Source organism: Rattus norvegicus, chromosome 1 (genome assembly GCF_021556685.1).
Source record: "Rattus norvegicus strain SHRSP/BbbUtx chromosome 1, alternate assembly SHRSP_T2T, whole genome shotgun sequence".
NCBI classification, from domain to species: domain Eukaryota; kingdom Metazoa; phylum Chordata; class Mammalia; order Rodentia; family Muridae; genus Rattus; species Rattus norvegicus.
The window spans coordinates 208,240,618-208,263,651 of record NC_141534.1 but is presented as its reverse complement, the minus strand read 5'-3'; the positions used below and the strand labels follow the sequence as shown (position 1 = coordinate 208,263,651).

Sequence of the window (23,034 nt, the reverse complement as noted above, 5' to 3'; positions counted from 1 at the left end):
TGATAAGTGGATATTAGCCCAAAAGCTCGAATTACCTAAGATGCAATCCACAGACCACAGGAAGCTCAAGAAGAAGTATGACCAAAATTCGGATGCTCCCACTCCTTCTTGAAAGGGGAAAAAATCCACAGGAGGAGATATGGAAGCAAAGATTAGAGCAGAGACTGAAGGACAGAGCCTGCCCTACATGTGGCCCATGCATATACAGCCAACAGAAGTAGATAAGATTGATGAAGCTAAAAAGTGCATGCTGAAAAGGACCAGATATAGATTGCTCATGAGAGACACATCCAAAGCCTGTCCAATACAGAGGTTAATGCTAGCAACAAACCACTGAACTGAGAACAGGACCCCCTTGGGAAGAATTAGAGGAAGGACTGAAAAAATTGAAGGAGCTTGCAAACCCATAAGAACAAAAATGCCAACCAACCAGAGCTTCCAGGGACTAAACCACTACCAAAAGACTATACATGGAATGACCCAGGGCTCCTACTGCATATGTAGCAGAGAATAGCCTTGTTGGGGCACCAGTGGAAGGGGAAGCCCTTGGTTCTGCCAAGGTTGGACCCCCAGTGCAGGGGAATATCAGGGGATGGGCGGTGAGGGGGATGGATGGGGGGAATGCCTGAATGGGGGAGGGAGAAGAGGTAGGGGCTTATGGACAGGAAACCAGGAAAGGGAATAACATTTTAAATGTAAGTAAAGAAATATATCTAATAAAAAGTATATGTTAAAAAATAAAATAAAAAGGAAAAAAAGAAGGCAAATGCCAGCAGCAAACCACTGAACTGAGAACAGGACCCCCGTTGAAGGAATCAGAGAAAGGACTGGAAGAGCTTGAAGGGGTTCGAGACCCCATATGTACAACAATGCCAAGCAACCAGAGCTTCCAGGGACTAAGCCACTACCTAAAGACTATACATGGACTGACCCTGGACTCTGACCTCATAGGTAGCAATGAATATCCTAGTAAGAGCACCAGTGGAAGGGGAAGCCCTGGGTCCTGCTAAGACTGAACCCCCAGTGAACTAGACTGTTGGGGGGAGGGCGGCAATGGGGGGAGGGTTGGGAGGGGAACACCCATAAGGAAGGGGAGGGGGGAGGGGGATGTTTGCCCGGAAACCAGGAAAGGGAATAACACTCGAAATGTATATAAGAAATACTCAAGTTAATAAAAAAAAAGACTAAATGGCAATCAAAATACTGGGAAAAGATCTCTATCAGGTATACATCTGATAGAGGGCTAATATCCAAAATATACAAAGAACTCAAGAAGTTAGACTCCAAAGAGCCAAATAACCCTATTAAAATGGGGTACAGAGCTAAACAAATAATGCTCAGCTGAGGAATATTGAATGGCTGAGAATTACCTAAAGAAATGCTCAACATCCTTAGTCATCTGGGAAATACAAATCAAAAGAACCCTGAGATTCCACCAGTCAGAATGGCCAAGATCAAAAACTCAGGTGACAGCAAATGCTGGTGAGGATGTGGAGAAAGAGGAACACTCCTCCATTGTTGGTGGGATTGCAGACTGGTACAACCATTCTGGAAGTCAGTCTGGAGGTTTCTTAGAAAATTCAACTTTGCACTACCTGATGACCCAGCTATACCTCTCTTGGGCATATACCCAAAAGATGCCCCAACATATAACAAAGACACATGCTCCACTATGTTCATAGCAGCCTTATTTATAATAGCCAAAAGCTGGAAAGAACCCAGATGCCCTTCAACAGAGGAATGGATACAGAAAATGTGGCACATCTACACAATGGAATATTACTCAGTTAGCAAAAACAATGACTTTATGAAATTCATAGGCAAATGGATGGAACTGGATAATATCATCCTAAGTGAGGAAATCCAATCACAGAAAAACACACATGGAGTGCACTCACTGATAAGTGAATATTAGTCCAAAATCTCAGATTACCCAAGATATAATCAGATCACATGAAGCTCAAGAAGACAGACAACCAAAGTGTGGATGCTTCATCCTTCTTAAAAGGGACAACAAAAATATTCATAGGAGGGGATATGGAGGCAAAGTTTAAAGCAGAAACATGTGGCATATATATAAATAATCTCTACCAAAACTAGATAAGATTATGAAGCTAAGTAGTACATGCTGACAGGAGCCAGATATAGATGTCTCCTGAGAGGCATAGCCAGAACATGTCAAATACAGTGGAAAATGCTAGCAGCAAAACATTCAACTGAGAACAGGACGCCTGTTGGAGGAGTTAGAGAAAGGATTGAAGGAGCTGAAGGGGTTTGCAACCCCATATGAACAACAATGCCAACCACACAGAGATTCCAGGGACTAAACCACTACCCAAAGACTATACATGGGCAGAACCATGGCTCCAGCTGCATATGTAGCAGGGAATGGCCTTGTTAGGCACCAATGGAAGGAGAAGCCCTTGGTCCTGCCAATGTTGAACCCCCAAGTGCAGTGTAATATGGGGGGAGGGGGCAGGAGCGGGAGTGGATTCGGAGGGGAACACCCTTATATATGAAGGGGAGTGGGATGAGAAAGGGGGCTTATGTCTGGGAAACCCAGAAAGGGAAATGTAATTTTACATTTGAAATGTAAATTAAAAAAATCCAATGAAAGAAAAAAGAGAGTCAATAAAAAACCCTAAAGCAAAATAAAATAAAATAAAATAAAATAAAATAAAATAAAATAAAATAAAAAGGAAAAAAAGGAGTTGAAGGGGTTTGCAATAATACCAAACAACCAGAGCTCCCAGGGACTAAACCACCATCCAAAGAGTACACATGGACAGACCTATGGCTCCAACTGCATATGTGCCAGAGGATTGCTTTGTTGGGTGCCAGAGGGAGGGGAACCTTTGGTCCTGCCAACGCTGGACCCCCCAGTGTAGAGGAATGTCAGGGCAGAGAGGCAGGAAGATGTGGGTGGTTGGGTGAGGGAAAGGAAATAACATTTGAAATGTAAATAAAAGATCTAACAAAAAAGAAACAGAAAAAGAAAAAATATTTAAATAGGAAAATTTAGCCACATTTGGGGTAGCAGTGACTGAAGAAGTTGAAGAGAAAAAAAACAAACAACAACAAAAAACCCACATTGCTTGTGTTTAACATGTGGCCCGTATATATATACAGCCAGGAACTAGATAAGATTGATGAAACTAAAAAATGCATGCTGAAAGGGACCAGATATAGATCTCTACTGAGAGACACATCCAGAGCATGCCCAATACAGAGGTTAATTCTATCAGCAAACCACTGAACTGGGAACAGGACCCCCTTGGGGAGAATTAGAGGAAGGACTGAAAGAGTTGAAGGAGCTTGCAACCCCATAAGAACAAAAATGGCAACCAACCAGAGCTTCCAGGGACTAAATCACTACTGAAAGACTACATGGACTGACCCAGGGATCCAACTGCATATGTAGCAGAGAATAGCCTTGCTGGGGTACCAGTGGAAGGGGAAGCCCTTGATCTTGCCAAGGTTGGACCTCCAGTACAATGGAATATGGGAGGGGAGTAGTAAAGGGGATTGATGGGGGAAATACCCATATGTGGGAGGGGGAGAGGATGAGGGATTATGGACAGGAAACCAGGAAAGGGAATAACATTTGAAATGTAAGTAAAGGAATATATCTATTAAAAAATGAAAAGAAATAGATATGAAATTCTCTCAGCAGAATACAGAAGAGTCAATTTGCATCATGATGAGAACTTGTGTACAGGGTATGAAAACACTAAAGACATTCTGAGACATTCATGAAGAGGTTTGACAGGGGGAGGTACAGAGAAGGAACTGCTCCTGCAAACTGTATGCAACTCCCTAACCACCCTCCTACACACAAGTCTACAGGGAGCTTGGGTCATTTGGTCACGAGTCTCCTTTAATTGATCCTAAGAGCTTTCTTCTTGAGTTTCTTTTCCCAGGAGGCACCAGGACATATACTTGCCCTGGTCTCAGAAATGACAGGTATTTCTGAAGGTCAGTGACCTCTATCCAAAGGAAGACAGAGCTTCAGAGGGACACTAAAGACTTGCTTTTTGCAAGAAAGGATAGTCTGGGCCCAGTACAGTGTGCACTTTGTGGAAGTCATCTGCCACCTCAATTGACTGTGACAGGAAAAGGTGAGTGAAAAGTAAAATTTCATTTACGTGACTCATTTGGCTAACAATGGAGCTGCAAAGCAAAAGTCTCATAAAAGTGACATTTTCGCCAGCATGGAGGGATATTGATTTATAATTTCTTAACTCTATTGAATAGTCCTGGGGCAAAGGGCAGAAGATAATAGAAATATTTGGTTTTCTATTCCACTGTATAAACATCAAAATATATAGCTTCTAGTCATGATCAGTTTTTCATATCTGACATTTTTGCCTTATGTTCATAATTAGCTTTACTCATTCCCCATCCACAATGCTCACACTAGTTTTGATATGAAGCCAACATATTTAGATGATTCTAGGTTATACATAGATGACTAGATAGGGAATGAATACTGTCTTTTCTTGCCTTATTGCCACAGACCACCACAGCCAGGTGTTGGGTTACCTGGGACATGGGTCCTTGAAGACTAGGTGGGTAAGGATTCGGTGGTGACAAACAGAAACAAACAGAGAGGCAGTTTGAATCTGAGTGTATTTTGCAGCTTACAAATAGGGCCTTTTATGCAGGAGAAACAGGTATTACATTTCTAAAAGATGTGTTCACTGAAGCAACTACAAAGAACAATTATCGTAATCATCCAACACAAGGAAAAATAAAATAATTCAGGTATTAAAATTTCCAAAGGATGGGTTCAAAGAATCAATTACAAATGAAATAAATAATATCATTATCACTTAACAGAACAAAGTACAAAAAAATCACTTATAGTTAATAGCAAACTTCCACAAGTGGGTTCGAAATTTCTTCAGGGACACTTGGCTATGACCCCAAGGTACTGAACAAGTTAATAAATTTCCATGGGTAATCTATCTAACATCTAACTTCTGTCTTACTAAAAATCCTCAAAGTTCAGTTTAAAACCATACTTAAAAACAATACTTTCTCTACCAAAATGTCAGAGCCCACCTCAATTACACACATAGCCATACAAGTTCATACATTGTTGAGAGGATTTTCATCAAAGTATTATTTTGTAATTATATAAATGATTATGAAGCAAAGCACTGGATCTCTTGGAGACAAGGTCATGGCCAGTAACCCCATCTCAAGGGGTGGCTTCCTATCCAATTTTCTTGCTTAAAATCTCAGTCCAGGCTATCAGGAACATCTTGTAAATAAAGAAAAGGAATAGAAGAAGAAAACTCAGACAAACTGCCAATACAGCCCAATATTTTCTCTAGCTAGAGAGTTCCACAATCACTTCCAGAAGACCTCCTCCCTTTGGAGTAAAATGCCTCACTGTGCAACTTGTCACACAGAATCTACTGGGGTTGGTGTGACTCCTTATCACCCAAAGAAGATGATGAGAAAATACAAACGAAGAGAATGTCCATTGTTGAAGTAGAGAAAATGGCCTTCACCTTCCTTTAAGTTAAAATACCAGCCAAGCTTTGATGGTGTTAGCCTTTCACCAGTGGATGCAGATCTGGGATGGTGTGACTGGGGGTCACCTGAATAAATAATTACAGATGTCTATATTAGTGTCGATAAAATGGCAGATAATGAGGGTTCTGTGGTAACAGGACTGAAGATGTGGATGCTTCCTTTATCTCTTTTGTCTTGAAAGACTGTGACAGCTTCAGACACTCCAGTTTATGAGTATGGTGAGGGTCCTCAGCAGCTTTGCTCCTGGTTGAGGCTCAGATTCTGAAGGTTTGTAACTGAGCCTTGTTGGGATCTGGCTTACATGTAATCGTGAGAGGTTGTTGTGAATTTGTTCCTACAAACCTTCACCTGGATACTGGATGCTTGCATGTACTCCTAGGGAAAAATGAGTACCCTTGGAATATAAACTACATTCACAAAGAGAAGAAGAGAACTATGGGAAAGGGTTCAAGTATATGCATATCATCTGACTGCTTCACATTTATTCATGGGTGAGCAATTGTAAACTATTATTTTTTTCTTCAACATAGCACATCATATCTTATCATATCTGAGTAAGATGGTATTACATATCCCTGCTAGATTCTTAGGAGTGACAGGCATCAAAATAATGTTGTTAAGCACAGTGTGTATTAACAGAATAAGTATTGATTTGTGGTTTTCTATAAATGCTATTCTACTTTCTGTCATGAATTCAAACTATAAAAGAGGGGGAAAACTGTGCATTAGTCTGTTGGGTATATATGGCATGCTGCTAGTGGCCAATACAGGCAAAATGGCAGCAACTAAGTGAGTTTTCTCCAAACTCTTCTATCTATAGTTTATCTTCTAAAATAGTTCAAATACTGAGGCTCCTACATGATATTGTGCAAGGATGCCTGGTTTGATTCTGACTAAAAGCAGTAAATGGTACTACTAGGATAAGTACACAGGGTGATAGTACTTTACCTGAGAAGCCAGCACATAGTCTGTAAGAAGCTAAGACTATATGGATGTTGTATGTAATAAATCAGCCTTTGTCCTTCAAGAGATGAACAGTCATGATGATCTTCTTATCTCTTTCCCACTTTTCTTCTTCCAGAAAAAAGTTCATCTCCAGTTTGCTAGTCAGTCTCAATGTGGACTTGAGAAGACTCCAATCTAGCACCTGTCTAATTTCACCAGTTACTCCTGTCCTAGAAGCTTTGGGGTTCACAAATCGAAGCCCCACATGATAACTCAGTCTCTTTTGTGGGTCCTTCTAATTAATAAAGATAGTAAAAGAGTTTACAGGTTGTCATTGCACTGTTGATGCCTTCGCACTGCATAAGCTCTTAATCCCTTTACTGAAAGATCAACTTCATCAGGCTTCAGACATTTATTGTAAATGTTCTATTCTTGTTTCTAAGTGTTTGAAGTGGACTGACGTAGAACATGTCGTTGATATTGATTTGTTCAGAAATGTTAGCACACCTGCTATGAATTCACTGATGTTTCCTTGTGTACATTCAGACCTGTTTGATACTGGGCACACACTCACAATCCATCTCTCACTGTTGTAGAGTAAATGCATGAGTGTAGGTGTAGCCATGGGATATGTAGAGTGGCAAAGGCAAAGGCATTGCATTATGGTGTTCACAAGATAGTCTCCATATGATCTCTCTAGTAGTGATGCAATGTCAGGGATGTTGCACCCTCCCTTTCTCATTGGTGTTGCCCCCCTCCACTTTAAGAGATGTGGCTCCCATTACCCTTAATATAGTTTCCATTTTCTCTAACACGCTGAACAACTTTGAAAATGAAGAGGAAAGTTTTAATTAAAGGAAAATTAGCAAGTGATGTAATCTTTGTAATTTTCAAGGTAAACTTAAGGAAGAGGATTCTATTTTTTATCATGTGATATCTTTTACACAGTGCTTCCTTCATGTAGCACAGATTCATGGAGATGTAGGACATTTTCAGGATCCCAGAATTTGTCTACTTCCTCTTGTTCAGGTCATAATAATGAGTAGGTAACACAGATGTGTATGTACCTCTCTGAGTCTGGTTTTGAGGTCACTTCTCTATGCATGAAAACATACAAACATATAAGATACACTCAAACTAATTGAAGAAAAAGTGGGGAAGAGTTTCAAACACATGAGTACTGGGGACAGTTTTCTGAACAGAACATGAATGGCTTACGCTCTAAAATCAAGAACTGACGAATGGGACCTCATACAACTGCACAGTTTCTCTAAGGCAAAGGACACTATCATTAGGACAAAACCACAACCAACAGATGGGGAAAAGTTCTCTACCAATCCTACTTCTGATAGAGGGCTAATATCCAATATATACAAAGAACTCAAAAAGTTAGACTCCAGAGAGCCAAATAACCCTATTAAAATGGTTTACAGAGCTAAAGAATGAATTCTCAGCTGAAGAATATGAAATGACTGAGAAGTACCAAAGAAATGTTCAACATCTTTATCATCATGGAAATGCCAATCAAAACATCCCTGATATTCCAGCTCACACCACTTTAGAAGAATGTTGGGGGATTGAAGGGGAGAGTTGGGGAGGTGGATTCGATAGGGAGCTTATGACTGAGAAACCAGGAAAGGGAATAACACTTGAAATGTAAATTAAAAATATCCAATAAAAAAGGTACATATAATTAAAAAAAGAGAGAATTGACAAATGGGACTTCATATAATTGCAAAGCTTCTTTAAGGCAAAAACACTGTGATTAGGACAAAATGGCAACCAACAGATTGGGAAAAGATCTTTACCAATCCTACATCTGGTAGAGGGCTAACATCCAATATATACAAAGAATTCAAGAAGTTAGACTCCAGAGAATCAAATAACTATTCAAAAATTGGAAAGAAAACTAAAAAAAGAATTCTCAGCTGAAGAATATAGAATGCCTGAGAAGTACCTAAAGAAATGTTCAACATCCTTAATCATCAGGGAAATGCAAATCAAAACAACACCAAGATTCCACCTCACAGCAGTCAGAATTTCTAAGACTAAAACTCAGGTGATGACCCAGGAGTGCAGACATCCTGAAACCACAGGACAGACTGACTCCTCTGCACACCTCTGCCCACACCCCTGGTCCAAGGGGAAACTGCACAGTGCCTCTGGACACAGGGATATAGGAACAGACAGCCACAGTACCCATGGTTCTGATCTGCACCCAGGACTGAACTGAACTGTCCAAACAGCTCCCTGCATCCAAATTCCATGGGGGAGAGAGCTGGACCCTCAGAAGTGTGGACTATCCTGAGAAGTCAGAGGAGACTACCCTCTGCCCACAGTCATTACCCAAGAGGGAATTGCCTAGTACCAATTGTGCCCCCTGGCTGCAAGGACATAGGAACAATCAGGGGCAGGATCCTTTGATTCCTGCCCATGCCTAGAGCTGAAAGACAGTCTCCAGGAGCACCAACACACCTGAAATCAGAGCACCTTTACTCAGAAAAGGTTGAAAGAAAACAGGAAAACAGTTCTATAGGAATACTGACACAGAGGCCTACAGCAGGGTCAAGTCACTCTCAGAAACAGCAAGACAAGCAAACACCAGAGACAACCCAATGGCTAGAGGCAAGCACAGGAACCTAAGCAACAGAAGCCAATCAGAGCCCAGTTCTCCCACCAAAGAAAATACTGTATAGCCAAACACACCAGAAAAGCAAGATTTAGACTTAAAGTCACATTTTTGATAATGATGGAAGACTTTAAGAAAGGCATAAAGAACTCCCTTAAAGAAATGCAGGAAAACACAGATAAACAAGTAGAAACCCTCAAAGAGGAAACTGGAAAAATCCCTGAAAGAATTACAGGAAAACACCACCAAACATGTGAATGAATTGCTAATGGAAATAGAAACAATAAAGAAAGCACAAAGGGGTCATTTCATGGATGCCACGGGACCAAGAGCATCTGTGCAAACAGTGTCAGTGGGAAGCAGGTGGGTCTGTTGGAGCGTTAGAATTTGAGCTTGGGCCTTTTGAATCCAGGAGCTCAAAATGTGTCGTGATTCCTGTCCCTTGGACTGTGTATGTAGGTAATCTTGGAAATAATGGAAACAAGATTGAATTTGAGTGGGCTTTTGGCTATTATGGACCACTCCAAACTGCATGGGTTGCTCAAAACTCTCCTGGATTTGCTTTCTTTGAATTTGAGGATTCCTGAGATGCTGCTGATGCTGTCCGAAGCTAAATGGAAGAATACTATGTGACTGCTGCATAAGATTGGAACTGTCGAATATTGAAAAGTGAAGTTGGAATCATGGCCTGCCTCCCTCTTGGGGTCATTGTCCTCGAGATGATTACTGCAGGAGGAGACCTCCATCTCAGCACAGATCCCCAAGAAGGAGAAGCTTTTCCCAAAGCCAGAGCAGGTCACTTTCTATATATAGGAGAAGGGAAAGGAGATAAGCTGTCTCGATCCTTCTCTAGGTCTCATAGCCGATCTAGGTCAAATGAAAGGAAATAGAAGACCAGTTTGCAAAAGTGGTGTACAGGAAATAACTTCATTTGACAGGAGTATGTACAGGAAATTAAAGTTTTGTATGAGACTTCATAAGCTTGGTGCATTTTTCCAGATATTTTAGTTGTTCAAATTCGTTTTGTCTCTTGGAACAGTGACACAAAACAATGCAATTCTCTATGATTTCAAAAGTATCATATGAGGCATGTGATATCAAGAATTGTTACTTTTTAATGTTCCCTTAAGCAAGATTGAATTTTCTTTGAATTTTAGTTTTCCATAGACTGAAATAAACCTAGATCCTTCCAAGTTTTAAGTGTGATGTACTGATAATATCAAGCAACTGATGGAAATTGACTAAAGCTGAAGTTCCTCTAGTAGCTGAGACACAGTGTGGCACTGTGGGTGAAATGGTAAGCAGTGTTTAAAAGCTGCTGTGAACACATCCAACAGATAAAGAGTAAGAATCACACTGTAAAGGATTTCAAAGTGGTTCTTTCCTGATTGCTATATGGGGATGCAGAGCTGTTGTAAGGTCTTATTTGGAAATGTAAAACTAAGATAACAGTGTCCTATCAGGTACATTTTAGAGCTGAAATTTTCAGTTACTGTGCAAGTTTTTTATGCTGTCATTTGTAATATGTTTGTGAGAATCTGTGGGATTAAAGTTTTGGTTGCAAATTGTTTAACTTGAAAGCCTGGTTTTTCTTGCACACTCAAAATCTGTGAGCTTGGTATCAAGTCCAGGTACAACATTCCTATTGGAAGCCATATTTAAATTTCCTTGTAAAGTGATTTTGAAATAATAAAATACTAACATAAAAGAAGAAAGCACAAAGAGAGACAACCCTGGATATAGAAAACCTAAGGAAGAGACAAGGAGCCTTAGATACAAACATCATAAATAGAATAAAAGTGATAGAAGAGAGAATCTCAGGGGCAGAAGACACCATAGAAAAGAGCTAAACAACCATCAAAGATAACATAAAATAGAAAAATCTCTGAGACCAAAATATCCAGGAAATCCAGGACATAATGAGAAGATCAAGCATTAGGATAATAGGTATAGAAGAGAGTGAAGACTCCCAACTTGAAGAGCCAGTAAATTTATTCAACAAAATTATAGAAAATTATAGAAGTTAAAATACAAAATGCACAAAACAAGGAAAGAATATTAAAAGGAGTAAAGGAAAAACGTCAAGTGACATATAAAGGCAGACCTAGAAGAATTACACCAGACTTCTCACCAGAGACTATGAAAGCCAGGAGATCCTGAACAGATGTCATACAGACCCTAAGAGAACACAAATGCCAGCCCAGGTTACTGTATCCAGCAAAACTCTCAATTAACATAGATGGAGGAACCAAGGTATTCCATGAAAAAACCAAATTTACACAACATCTTTCTATAAATCCAGACCTACAAGGATAATAAATGGAAAACTCCAACACAAGGAGAGAAACTACACCATACAGAAAGCAAGAATATAATTTCCTTGCAATGAAATCTTAAGAGAGACAAACAAATATAATTTCACCTCTAACAACAAAAAGAACAGGAAGAAACAATCACTATTCCTTAATATCTCTCAACATCAATGGACTCAATTCCCCCAATAAAAAAGACATAGACTAATACACTGGATACATAAAGAGGACCCAGCTTTTTGCTGCATAGAGGAAACACACCTCAGAGAAAAAGACAGACACTACCTCAGAGTAAATGGCTGGAAAAAAGGTTTCCAAGCAAGGGCCTGAAGAAAGAAGCTGGGGTTGCCATTCTATTACCAAATAAAATTGAATTTCAACCAAAACTCATTTAAAAAGATAAGGCAGGACACTTCATCAAAGGAAAAATCCACCAAAATGAACTTTCAATCCTAAATATCTATGCTCCAAATGCAAGGGCACCTATATTCATAAAAGAAACCTCACTAAAGCTCAAAGTACATATTGCACCTCACACAATAATAGTAGGAGATTTCAATACCATACTCTCATCAGGTGACAGATCATGGAAACAGAAATTAAACAGAGACTGGAGCTGCAGGTCCCCTGCGCTCCACACACCACCCGGACCTGAAGGGACCGGATCAACAGTTCTCTGCATCCAAATCATGTGGGAGGGAGAGCTAAACCTTCAGAGGGGCAGACATGCCTGGGAAGCCAGAAGAGACTACACTCTGCCCACATTCCTGACTCCAGAGAAAAACACTTAATGCCATCTGGGACCCCAGTGCACAGGGGCTCACAGAAAAGGCTGCACAGGCCCTCCTGGTTGCCACCCTCATGGAGAGTTCAAAAGCAGCCCCCCACAAGGAACTCGAGCTGCGGGACCACAGGTAAGACCAACTTTTCTGCTCCAAGCAACCTGCCTGGTGCCCACAGGAACAGTTGAAAACCTGTAGACAGGAAAAACTACACGCCCAAAAGCAGAATGCTCTGTTCCCATAACTGGCTGAAAGAAAACAGGAAAACAGATCTACAGCACTCCTGACACACAGGCCTATAGGACAGTCTAGCCACTGTCAGAAATAGCAGAACAAAGTAACATCAGAGATAATCTGATGGCAAGAGGCAAGCACAGGAACCTAAGCAACGGAAACCAAGACTACATGGCATCATCGGAGCCCAATTCTCCCACCAAAGCAAACACTGAATATCCAAACACACCAGAAAAGCAAGATCTAGGTTTAAAATCACATTTGATCGTGATGCTGGAGGACTTCAAGAAAGACATGAAGAACTCCCTTAGAGAAACTCAGGAAACCATAAATAAACAAGTAGAAGCCTATAGACAGGACTCACAAAAATCCCTGAAAGAATTCTAGGAAAACAGTAGAAGGAGTTAAAAATGGAAATAGAAGCAATGAAGAAAGAACACAGGGAAACAACCCTAGATGTAGAAAACCAAAGGAAGAGACAAGGAACCGTAGATAAAAGCATCACCAACAGAATACAAGAGATAGAAGAGAGAATCTCAGGAGCAGAAGTTTCCATAGAAATCATGGACACAACGGTCAAAGATAATGTAAAACAGAAAAAGTTACTGGTCCAAAACATACAGGAAATCCAGGACTCAATGAGAAGATCAAACCTAAGGATAATAGGTATAGAAGAGAGTGAAGACTCCCAGCTCAAAGGACCAGTAAATATCTTAAACAAAATCATAGAAGAAAATTTCCCTAACCTAAAGAAAGAGATGCCCATAATCATACAAGAAGCCTACAGAACTCCAAATAGATTGGACCAGAAAAGAAACTCCTCCTGTCACATAATAGTCAAAACACCAAACGCACAAAATAAAGAAAGAATATTAAAAGCAGTAAGGGAAAAAGGTCAAGTAACATATAAAGGCAGACCTATCAGAATCACACCAGACATCTCACCAGAGACTATGAAAGCCAGAAGATCCTGGACAGATGTCATACAGACCCTAAGAGAACACAAATGCCAGCCCAGGTAACTCTATCCTGCAAATTTCTCAATTAACATAGATGGAGAAACCAAGATATTCCAAATTTACACAGTATCTTTCTACAATCCAGCACCACAAAGGATAATAAAGGGTAAAGCCCTACATAAGGAGGCAAGCTATACCATAGAAAAAGCAAGAAACAAATCATCTTGGCAACAAAACAAAGAGAAGACAAGCACACAAACATAATCTCACATCCAAACATGAATATAAGAGGAAGCAACAATCACTCTTACTTAATGTCTCTTAATATCAATGGACTCAATTCCCAAATAAAAAGATTAACAAACTGGATACCCAATGAGGACCCAACATTTTGCTGCCTACAGGAAACACACCTCAGAGACAAAGACAGATACTATCGCAGAATAAAAGACTGGAGAACAATTTTCCAAGCAAATGGCCTGAAGAAGCAAACTGGAGTAGTCATTCCAATATTAAATAAAATCAATTTCCAACTAAAAGTCATCAAAAAAAGATAAGGAAGGATACTTCTTATGCATCAAAAGAAAAATCCACCAAGATGAACTCTCAATCCTAAATATCTATGCTCCAAATACAAGGGCACCTACATACATAAAAGAAACCTTACTAAAGCTCAAAGCACACATTGCACCTCACACAATAATAGTAGGAGAGTTCAAAACTCCACTCTCATCAATGGACAGATCATGGAATCAGACATTAGACAGAGACATAGACAGACTAAGAGAAGTCATGAACCAAATGGACTTAACAGATATTTATAGAACATTCTATGCTAAAACAAAAGGATATACCTTCTTCTCAGCTCCTCATGGTACTTTCTCCAAAACTGACCATATAATTGGTCATAAAATAGGCCTCAACAGATACAAAAAGATAAAAATAATCTCATGCGTCCTATCACAATATCATGGGCTATATCTGGTCTTCCATTACAATAAGGAAAGAATGCCCACATATAAATGGAAGTTGAACAATGCTCTACTCAATGATAACCCGGTCAAGGAAGAAATAAAGAAAGAAATTAAAGACTTTTTAGAATTTAATGAAAATGAAGGTACAACATACCCAAACTTATGGGACACAATGAAAGCTGTGCTAAGAGCAAAACTCATAGCTCTGAGTGCCTGCAGAAAGAAACAGGAGAGAACATATGTCAGCAGCTTGACAGCACACCTAAAAGCTCTAGAACAAAAAGAAGCAAATGTATCCAGGAGGAGTAGAAGGCAGGAAATAATCAAACTCAGAGCTGAAATCAACCAAGTAGAAACAAAAAGGACCATAGAAAGAATCAACAGAACCAAAAGTTAATTCTTTGAGAATATCAACAAGATAGATAAACCCTTAAGCAGACAACCGAGAGGACACAGAGAATGTGTACGAATTAACAAAATCAGAAATGAAAAGGAAGACATAACTACAGAATCAGAGAAAATACAAAAATCATCAGACCCTACTACAAAAGCCTATATTCAAGAAAACTTGAAAATCTGCAGGAAATGGACAATTTCCTAGACAGATATCAGGTACCGAAGTTAAATCAGGAACAGATGAACCATTTAAAAACCCCATAACTCCTAAGGAAATAGAAGCACTCATTAAAGTTCTCCCAAGCAAAAAGAGCCCAGGTCTGGCGAGTTTAGGGCAGAATTCTATCAGACCTTCATAGAAGACCTCATACCAATACTATCCAAACTATTCCACAAAATTGAAACAGATCGAATACTACCAAATTCTTTCTATGAAACCACAATTACTCTTATACCTAAACCACACAAAGACTCAACAAAGAAAGAGTACATCAGACCAATTTCCCTTACGAATATTGACGCAAAGATACTCAATAAAATTCTTGCAAACCAAATCCAAGAGTACATCAAAACAACCATCCATCATGATCAAGTAAGCTTCATTCCAGGGATGCAGGGATGGTTTAATATACAGAAAACCATCAATGTAACCCACTATACAAACAACTGAAAGATAAAAACCACAAGATTATTTCATTAGATGCTGAGAAAGCATTTGACAAATTTCAACACCCTTCATTATAAAAGTCCTGGAAAGAACAGGAATTCAAGGCCCATACCTAAACATAGTAAAAGCCATAAACAGCAAACCAGTAGCTAATATTAAACTAAATGGAGAGAAACTTGAAGCAATCCCACTAAAATCAGGGACTAGACAAGGCTACCCACTCTCTCCCTACTTATTCAATGTAGTTCTCGAAGTCCTAGCCAGAGCATTCAGACAACAAAAGGAGATCAAAGGGATACAGATTGGAAAGGAATAAGTCAAAATATCATATTTGCAAAACATATGATTGTATATTTAAGTGATCACAAAAGTTCCACCAGAGAACTACTGAACCTGATAAACACCCCCAGCAAAGTGGCTGGGTATAAAATTAACTCAAATAAATCAGTAGCCTTCCTCTACACAAAAGAGAAAGAAATTAGGGAAATGACCCCCTTCATAATAGACCCAAATAATATAAAACACCTTGGTGTGACTTTAACTAAGCAAGTGAAAGATCAGGAATCGGATGTAGATCTCTCCTGAGAGACACAGCCAGAATACAGCAAATACATAGGCGAATGCCATCATTAAACCACTGAACTGAGAACGGGACTCTCGTTGAAGGAATCTTAGAAAGGACTGAAAGAGCTTGAAGGGGCTTGAGACTCCATATGAACGGCAATGCCAACCAACCAGGGCTTCCAAGAACTAGTCCACTACCCAAGGACTATACATGGACTGACCCTGGACTCCAACTGCATACATAACAATGAATGGTCTAGTAAGAGCACTGGTGGTGGGGGAAGCCCTTGGTCCTTCCAAGACTGAACCACCAGTGAACGTGATTGTTGGGGGGAGGGTGGTAATGGGGAGAGGATGGGGGGGGAACACCTTTGGAGAAGAGGAGGGGGAGGAGTTAGGGGGATGTTGGCCTGGAAACCGGGAAGGGGAATAACAATTGAAATGTAAATAAGAGGCCTAGAGAGATGGCTCAGTGGTTAAGAGCGCCCAGCCCCGACTGCTCTTCCAAAGTCCTGAGTTCAATTCCTAGAATCCTAGGTTGCTCATAACCATCTGTAATGGGATATGATGCCCTCTTCTTGTGTGTCTGAAGACAGTGACAAGTGTTCTCACATAAAAATAAATAAATCTTTAAAAAAAAGAAATGTAAATAAGAAATACTCAAGTTAATAAAGATAAAAAAAACCTCAAAAAAAGTTTGTGAAATTATTAAAAACTCATAAAAAAAAAAAACGAACTTCAATGCACTCAAGCGGCAGGTCCCCTGCTGTCCAGACACTGCCCAGATCTGAAGGGACCAGATCAAAAGCTCCCTGCACTCAAATCCAGTGGGAGGGAGAACTAAACCTTTAGAGGAGCAGACAAGGAGAAATTAATCCTATTAAAAAATGGAGTTCAGAGCTAAACAAAGAATTCACAGCTGAGGAATGCCGAATGGCTGGGAAACACCTAAAGAAATGTTCAACATCTTTAGTCATAAGGGAAAAGCAAATCAAAACAACCCTGAGATTTCACCTCACACCAGTGAGAATGGCTAAGATCAAAAACTCAGGTGACAGCAAATGCTGGCAAGGATGTGGAGAAAAATGAACACTCCTCCATTGTTGGTGAGATTGCAGACTGGTACAACCATTCTGAAAATCAGTCTGGAGGTTCCTCAGAAAATTGGACATTGAACTGCCTGAGGACTCAGCTATACCTCTCTTGGGCATATACCCAAAAGATGCCCCAACATATAACAAAGACACGTGCTCCACTATGTTCATAGCAACCTTATTTATAATAGGCAGAAGCTGGAAAGAACCCAGATGCCCTTCAACAGAGGAATGGATACAGAAAATGTGGTACATCTACACAATGGAATATTACTCAGCTATCAAAAACAATGACTATGAATTCATAGGTAAATGGGGAGAACTGGAAAATATCATCCTGAGTTAGGTAACCCAATCACACAAAAACACACATGGTATGCACCCATTGATACGTGGCTATTAACCCAAATGCTTGAATTACCCTAGATGCACAGAACACATGAAACCCAAGAAGGATGACCAAAATGTGAATGCTTCACTCCTTCTTTAAAAAGGGAACAAGAATACCCTTGGGAGGGAATAGGGAGGCAAAGTTTAGAACAGAGGCAGAAGGAACACCCATTCTGAGCCTGCCCCACATGTGGCCCATACATACGCAGCCACCAAACTAGATGAGATGGATGAAGCAAAGAAGTGCAGGCCATCAGGAACCAGATGTAGATCTCTCCTGAGAGACACAACCAGAATACAGCAAATACATAGGCAAATGAACTGAACTGAGAATGGGACCCCCATTGAAGGAATCAGAGAAAGAACTGAAAGAGCTTGAAGGGGCTTGAGACCCCATATAAACAACAGTGCCAACCAACCAGAGCTTCCAGGGACTAAGCCATTGCCCAAAGACTATACATGGACTGACCCTGGGCTCCAACCTCATAGGTAGCAATGAACAGCCTACTAAAAGCACCAATGGAAGGGGAAGCCCTTGGTCCTGCCATGACTGAATCCCCAGTGAACGTGATTGTTAGGGGGCATGCAGTAATGGGGGGAGGTTGGTGAGGGGAACACCCATAGAGAAGGGGAGTGGGAGGGGTTAGGGGGATGTTGGCCAGGAAACCGGGAAAGGGAATAACATGTAAATAAGAGATACCCAAGTTAATAAAGATGAAAAAAAAAGAAAAAAGAAAAACACCACCTCTTTCCAGGCATATATGGTTAAGCACTTTTTTCCTTGTGTGATCCATACTTTCTGAGCTTCTTCTACTGTTCATGGTCATGGCTTATGAGCATCATGTGGGCATCTGCTTTCCTCTGCACTATAGCTCTAGAATTACCCCACTCATATGGGGGAGCTGACAATAAGCATGTGGTTTGTCTTTACTCTAAATTATTCCACCATTGCTGCTCTGATGAGATGTCTGTCATTCTGTGACTCCACGGACTCCCACTTCTGTCAGATTTGCCAGTTCTTGTTGCTCTTTTGCAGACCTTCAGTTGTAAACTCCTGGTGGCTGATGACTTTTTCAGAGGCATCATTTCCTGCCTGCCTACTGTTTTATGGCTTTGTCAGCAGCAGCATCTAGCATATATGCTCAGCTGAGTGGAATCAGAGGGCCTTCTGCTCATCCCATTTCATTGTGATCTCTATTACTCATCCAAGTTTTGTGCCTGCTTCCAACTGCAGTCCAGAGAAAAGATATTCGTTTGCCTGAAGTAATTTAGCAGGCTCTGAATCCCACTCTCAACCTTATACACTGATGAACAAGAATGACAAACATGCTTTGAAGAGACTTTTACCCCTTCTCAGTGTTAGATGGAAATATGAAGGCCATTCTGACAGTGTAAGGCCATTTCCCACCTGCATTGCTAAGAACATCTTCATGGCTATGTGGTTTGGCTATGGCCATTATAGAAAAGCGCCTTCAAACTCATAACCTGCACATATACTTCTTTCTGTGTTTGTTGTTTTTGATCAATCCACGATCATCTAGGTGCACCAAATAAAAGCTTAATCCACATCACTACCACCCCAAGTCCTGACAAATGCTCTTCTTTCACAGAGAAAGTCATTTTGCCTTCCCAAAGGACACAAGAGAGCCTTGCTTCTCTGAACTATGTCCTTCCTTATTAGCTACTATTATTTTCATTAAATAATTCTTTAGAGAAAGGGCCTCTGTCTATATGTGTACAACACTATCCCAATATGAATATTGGTAAATAAATGGTCTGTTTTCAGTGTGTTCTTCCTACTTGATATGTGGTCAAGTGCTTTATATGTGGTCTTCAGCTGTACAGATATTATCCCTAACTCTCCCTTTACTAGACAATTGTGGCATGTCATTGAATGCAGATTATCAAAGCAATAGAATGCATGTTGTAAATGCTTTTGTATCGAAGCAATTGGGAAACAATTGTGGTAAATATTAAAAACTGGCTAAACCTTTTATCCCACACTAGCACTGGCACTCATAGGACCACATGACACCGCAGGGTATCTTTATCGCAGCAGCTCCCTGCTGTCCCCAAGTACTCTCTGACCCAGGTGGCCTGTGGTCCATTCCAGCATGGCAAGGTGCCTTAGAATCAGTTCCAGCACCAGTGGGCCATATGGAACTAACTATAATTTGTCTCTGGTTAGTATCTTTCCTGGCAGCTCTCTGCTAGCTGCGTACTCTCTGGTTACAGCTACCTAGTAAAATTGGGCTCTAGAAGTCCAGCATGGGCTACCCTATTGCAGCTCCCTGCCATGGACTCTGCACACACTCCCAACAACTGTTCCCTGGTAGTTAAAGTATAAACTCCCAAATACCCTGTGAAATCATGACTCAATACGCTGTAACTCAACAATCAGATTTATATGTTAAATTCTCAATCCACAATACATTCACACAATAAACTCACAACCAATTGATGAAGATATAAACTGCCCACTTATATAAGATAAAAGTGCCCCGCAGTGCTATGCGGCCCTACATTTGCTGGCACTAGCATAGAATAAAATTTAATATTTTAATATTAATTGCTTTTAATATTTACTGCAACAGGAAACCAAGAATTTTTTATTCTTCTCTCATACATTACATCCCACCTTCAGTTTCCTTTTTCTCCACTCCTCCAGGTTCACCCCCTGCCTCCTCTTTCTGCCACATGCATTCCTTATCCATTTCCTTTCAGAAAAGGACTCTAAGAGATATCAGCCGAACAAGGCATAACAAGTTACACTTGATTTTCCTTTTGCTTTGTTCCATGCTTGCCTCTCCCCAGGGCATGTGGCTACCACTACTCAATGAATCCTCTTTGGAAACAGTTTACAGATAATTTTGGAAATATATCTTAGCATTATTATTGGAGACCAATTTAATCCAAAAAACCATGAGTATATAAATCATCACGCCACGATTCATTGACATGGTCTTATTTACCATCTAATTTTCTCCGTTTTATTTACCTAATTTGCTAATCATGTTTTTTGACATGGCTTCTGTATTAGTCACATGACTCTACTTAACATACAGATGAGCACCACAGTACATGAAATGGTTAAAGTATACATGATCAGACTAACATGAATGCTTTTGATAAGCTTTTTATTTCTGAGTTCCTGTCACACTAGAATAGACCTCATGTCAGGTTAACATTACATACAACAGGAAGTGTTAAATAATAGTAAACTTTGTGCCATGCTACACAAAACTCATCCAGGGAGGAGAATGATGAGGTACAAGTTAGAGTCCTGAGTTAGCAGAACTTTGTAATGACATGGGGTCTGAGAAGAGGCCACTAGACCAATATCTGAGTCTGGTCTGACATCTATGAATGTTGGGATACGAGGCATTTCAATAAAGGATCAGTTGCTCTCAGATACAGCCCCCAATGCAGGTCTTCCATGGGAATCTCCTTCCCTCAAATTGTTCAATAAACCAAGCAACAGGAAAAACAATGAAATAATAATATGAAAGATGAAAGCAGTCAAATCAGGCCAGAAAATATCCATAGCGTGTGTGTGTGTGTGTGTGTGTGTGTGTGTGTGTGTGTGTGTGTCTGTGTGTCTGTGTGTCTGTGTGTCTGTGTGTCTGTGTGTCTGTGTGTCTGTGCTTTAGGGGTGGAGGGTAGTAATGTTCCTTTGCCTCTTTTACCATTTACTTGTGGCCATTGCAACAGAAGATCAGGAAATATTAAATAGGATCACTAAAAGAACTATACTCAATATTTAACAAGATTGATTTGTTTAGTCATAGAAATAACTTACCATTTAATAGCACTGAACTTATAAGCATGCATTGCTAAGTATGAAGTAGAAATGGCAGAACTATCTAAAACATTCAAAAGGAGTAGAACTCTGTTATTATCTTGTAGACAGTATGACATAGACAATACAAACTTTGGAGAATTAACCCAGGCTATAACTTTGCCTGTGTCCCCTGGGTCAGTGGATGCATAACAGGTCTTGGGTGACCTTTTTTGCTCCTTGCCCACTGCTTTCAGATTTCATCTCCAAGCTCAAAGTTCTCAATTGGGAAATAAGAGTTTTTTAAAGGATGTTTTGAATTCCTTGTTTCTCAGGGTATAGATGAGTGGGTTCAGAGATGGGGTCACAGTGGTATACAGAACAGCAATGACTTTGTCCAGGAGCCCAGAAGTTCCTAGGGCTGGCCGGACATAAGTATATAGAACAGTAGAATAATAAAGGGTGACCACAACCAGGTGGGCAGAGCAGGTAGAGAAGGCACGCTTCTTGCCCTCAGCAGAGCGGATGCGCAGGATGCTGGCAATGATAAAGCCATAGGATGTCATAGTCAATAGGAAGTTCAGGCCTGTAAGGAACATGTCTGCAATGACAGTCATGATGTCATTGATAAAGGTGGGGCTGCAGGACAGCATCAACACAGAAGGGATCTCACAGAAGAAGTGTGTGATGAGATTGGGACCACAGAAGGACAGTGGCAACACCAGACAAGTGAGCACCAAGGAATTGAGAGCTCCAGTGAACCACACAAAGGTTGCAAGGGCTATGCAGACCCTGCCACTCATGAGGGTACCATAGTGCAATGGCCGGCAGATTGCAAGGTAGCGGTCGTAGGCCATGGCAGAGAAAAGCAGAAGCTCAGAGCCCAGAACCCAGGAGAAGACAAACATCTGTGTGAGACATCCCCCATAAGAAATGGCGTTCTCTGCCACCAGGCTCTGCAGGACTTTGGGCAACACTGTCACAGTGCAAATCACATCCATGAGGGAAAGATTGACTAGGAAGAAGTACATGGGAGTGTGGAGGTTGGCACTGCTGTGAATGACTGTGATAATCAGGCCATTGCCAGCTATGGCTGCCACGAACAAGGCAAAGAAAAAGCAAAAGAGAACATTCTGGATCCAGGGATCATCAACAAAGTTTTGCAGGAAGAACATGGTCACAACTGACTGGTTTATTGGAGCCATGGGAAGCACTTTCTAGACTAACAGTGAGAATTGCACCTTGCACCTCTGGCACAAGTAGTGATCTTTATTCTGATGAACTAAAAATCATTTTAAAGCAGAGGTAACAATTCTATGTAATGAAGAATGTGTTCTGATAAGAAAAAGTGTTTTAGATTTATTCTCATGGCTCACAGACTAAAGAAAATAGGTCAAAGATACACCCCACACAGACTAAGTCTGTTAACATGGGTGGACCCTGAATAAGGATTTCTGAGCAAATTGCTTCATACATGCTGCAGATCATCCATCAAGGCTGGAGAGATTGTCACGCTTGTGTGAGCCAACCAGGACATAGTTACTGGAGATTGTCTTATGGATGCTGGGGAGATATAAGTAATCAGTTAGAAATGTTTACCCTGGTGCTTACAGTAGTCTGAGAGTGTGGGTAATAACACACAGAGCATTAAGAATGTTTCTGGAGACAGAACATATATGGTCTTTGTGAAAATGTGGCTTCTCATCCAAATGAAAGCAATGAACCCAGAATTTTCTAACTTGGAACTCTCTTCCACTTGCACATAA

The 23,034-nt window shown here is 40.5% G+C and overlaps 1 protein-coding gene and 2 pseudogenes across 1 annotated transcript; 2 read left to right on the top strand and 1 right to left on the bottom strand.

The window, feature by feature from the left end:
* The first annotated feature begins 9,539 nt into the window (after positions 1 to 9,539).
* On the top strand, positions 9,540 to 10,008 carry LOC108349862 (serine/arginine-rich splicing factor 3 pseudogene; annotated as a pseudogene).
* On the top strand, positions 18,229 to 18,884 carry Olr301-ps (olfactory receptor pseudogene 301; annotated as a pseudogene).
* On the bottom strand, positions 21,550 to 22,473 carry Or12j4 (olfactory receptor family 12 subfamily J member 4). Its single transcript, NM_001000237.1, has one exon. It carries the CDS (start codon positions 22,471 to 22,473, stop codon positions 21,550 to 21,552), a length of 924 nt encoding a protein of 307 aa, NP_001000237.1.
* Between the last annotated feature and the right edge of the window lie 561 nt (positions 22,474 to 23,034).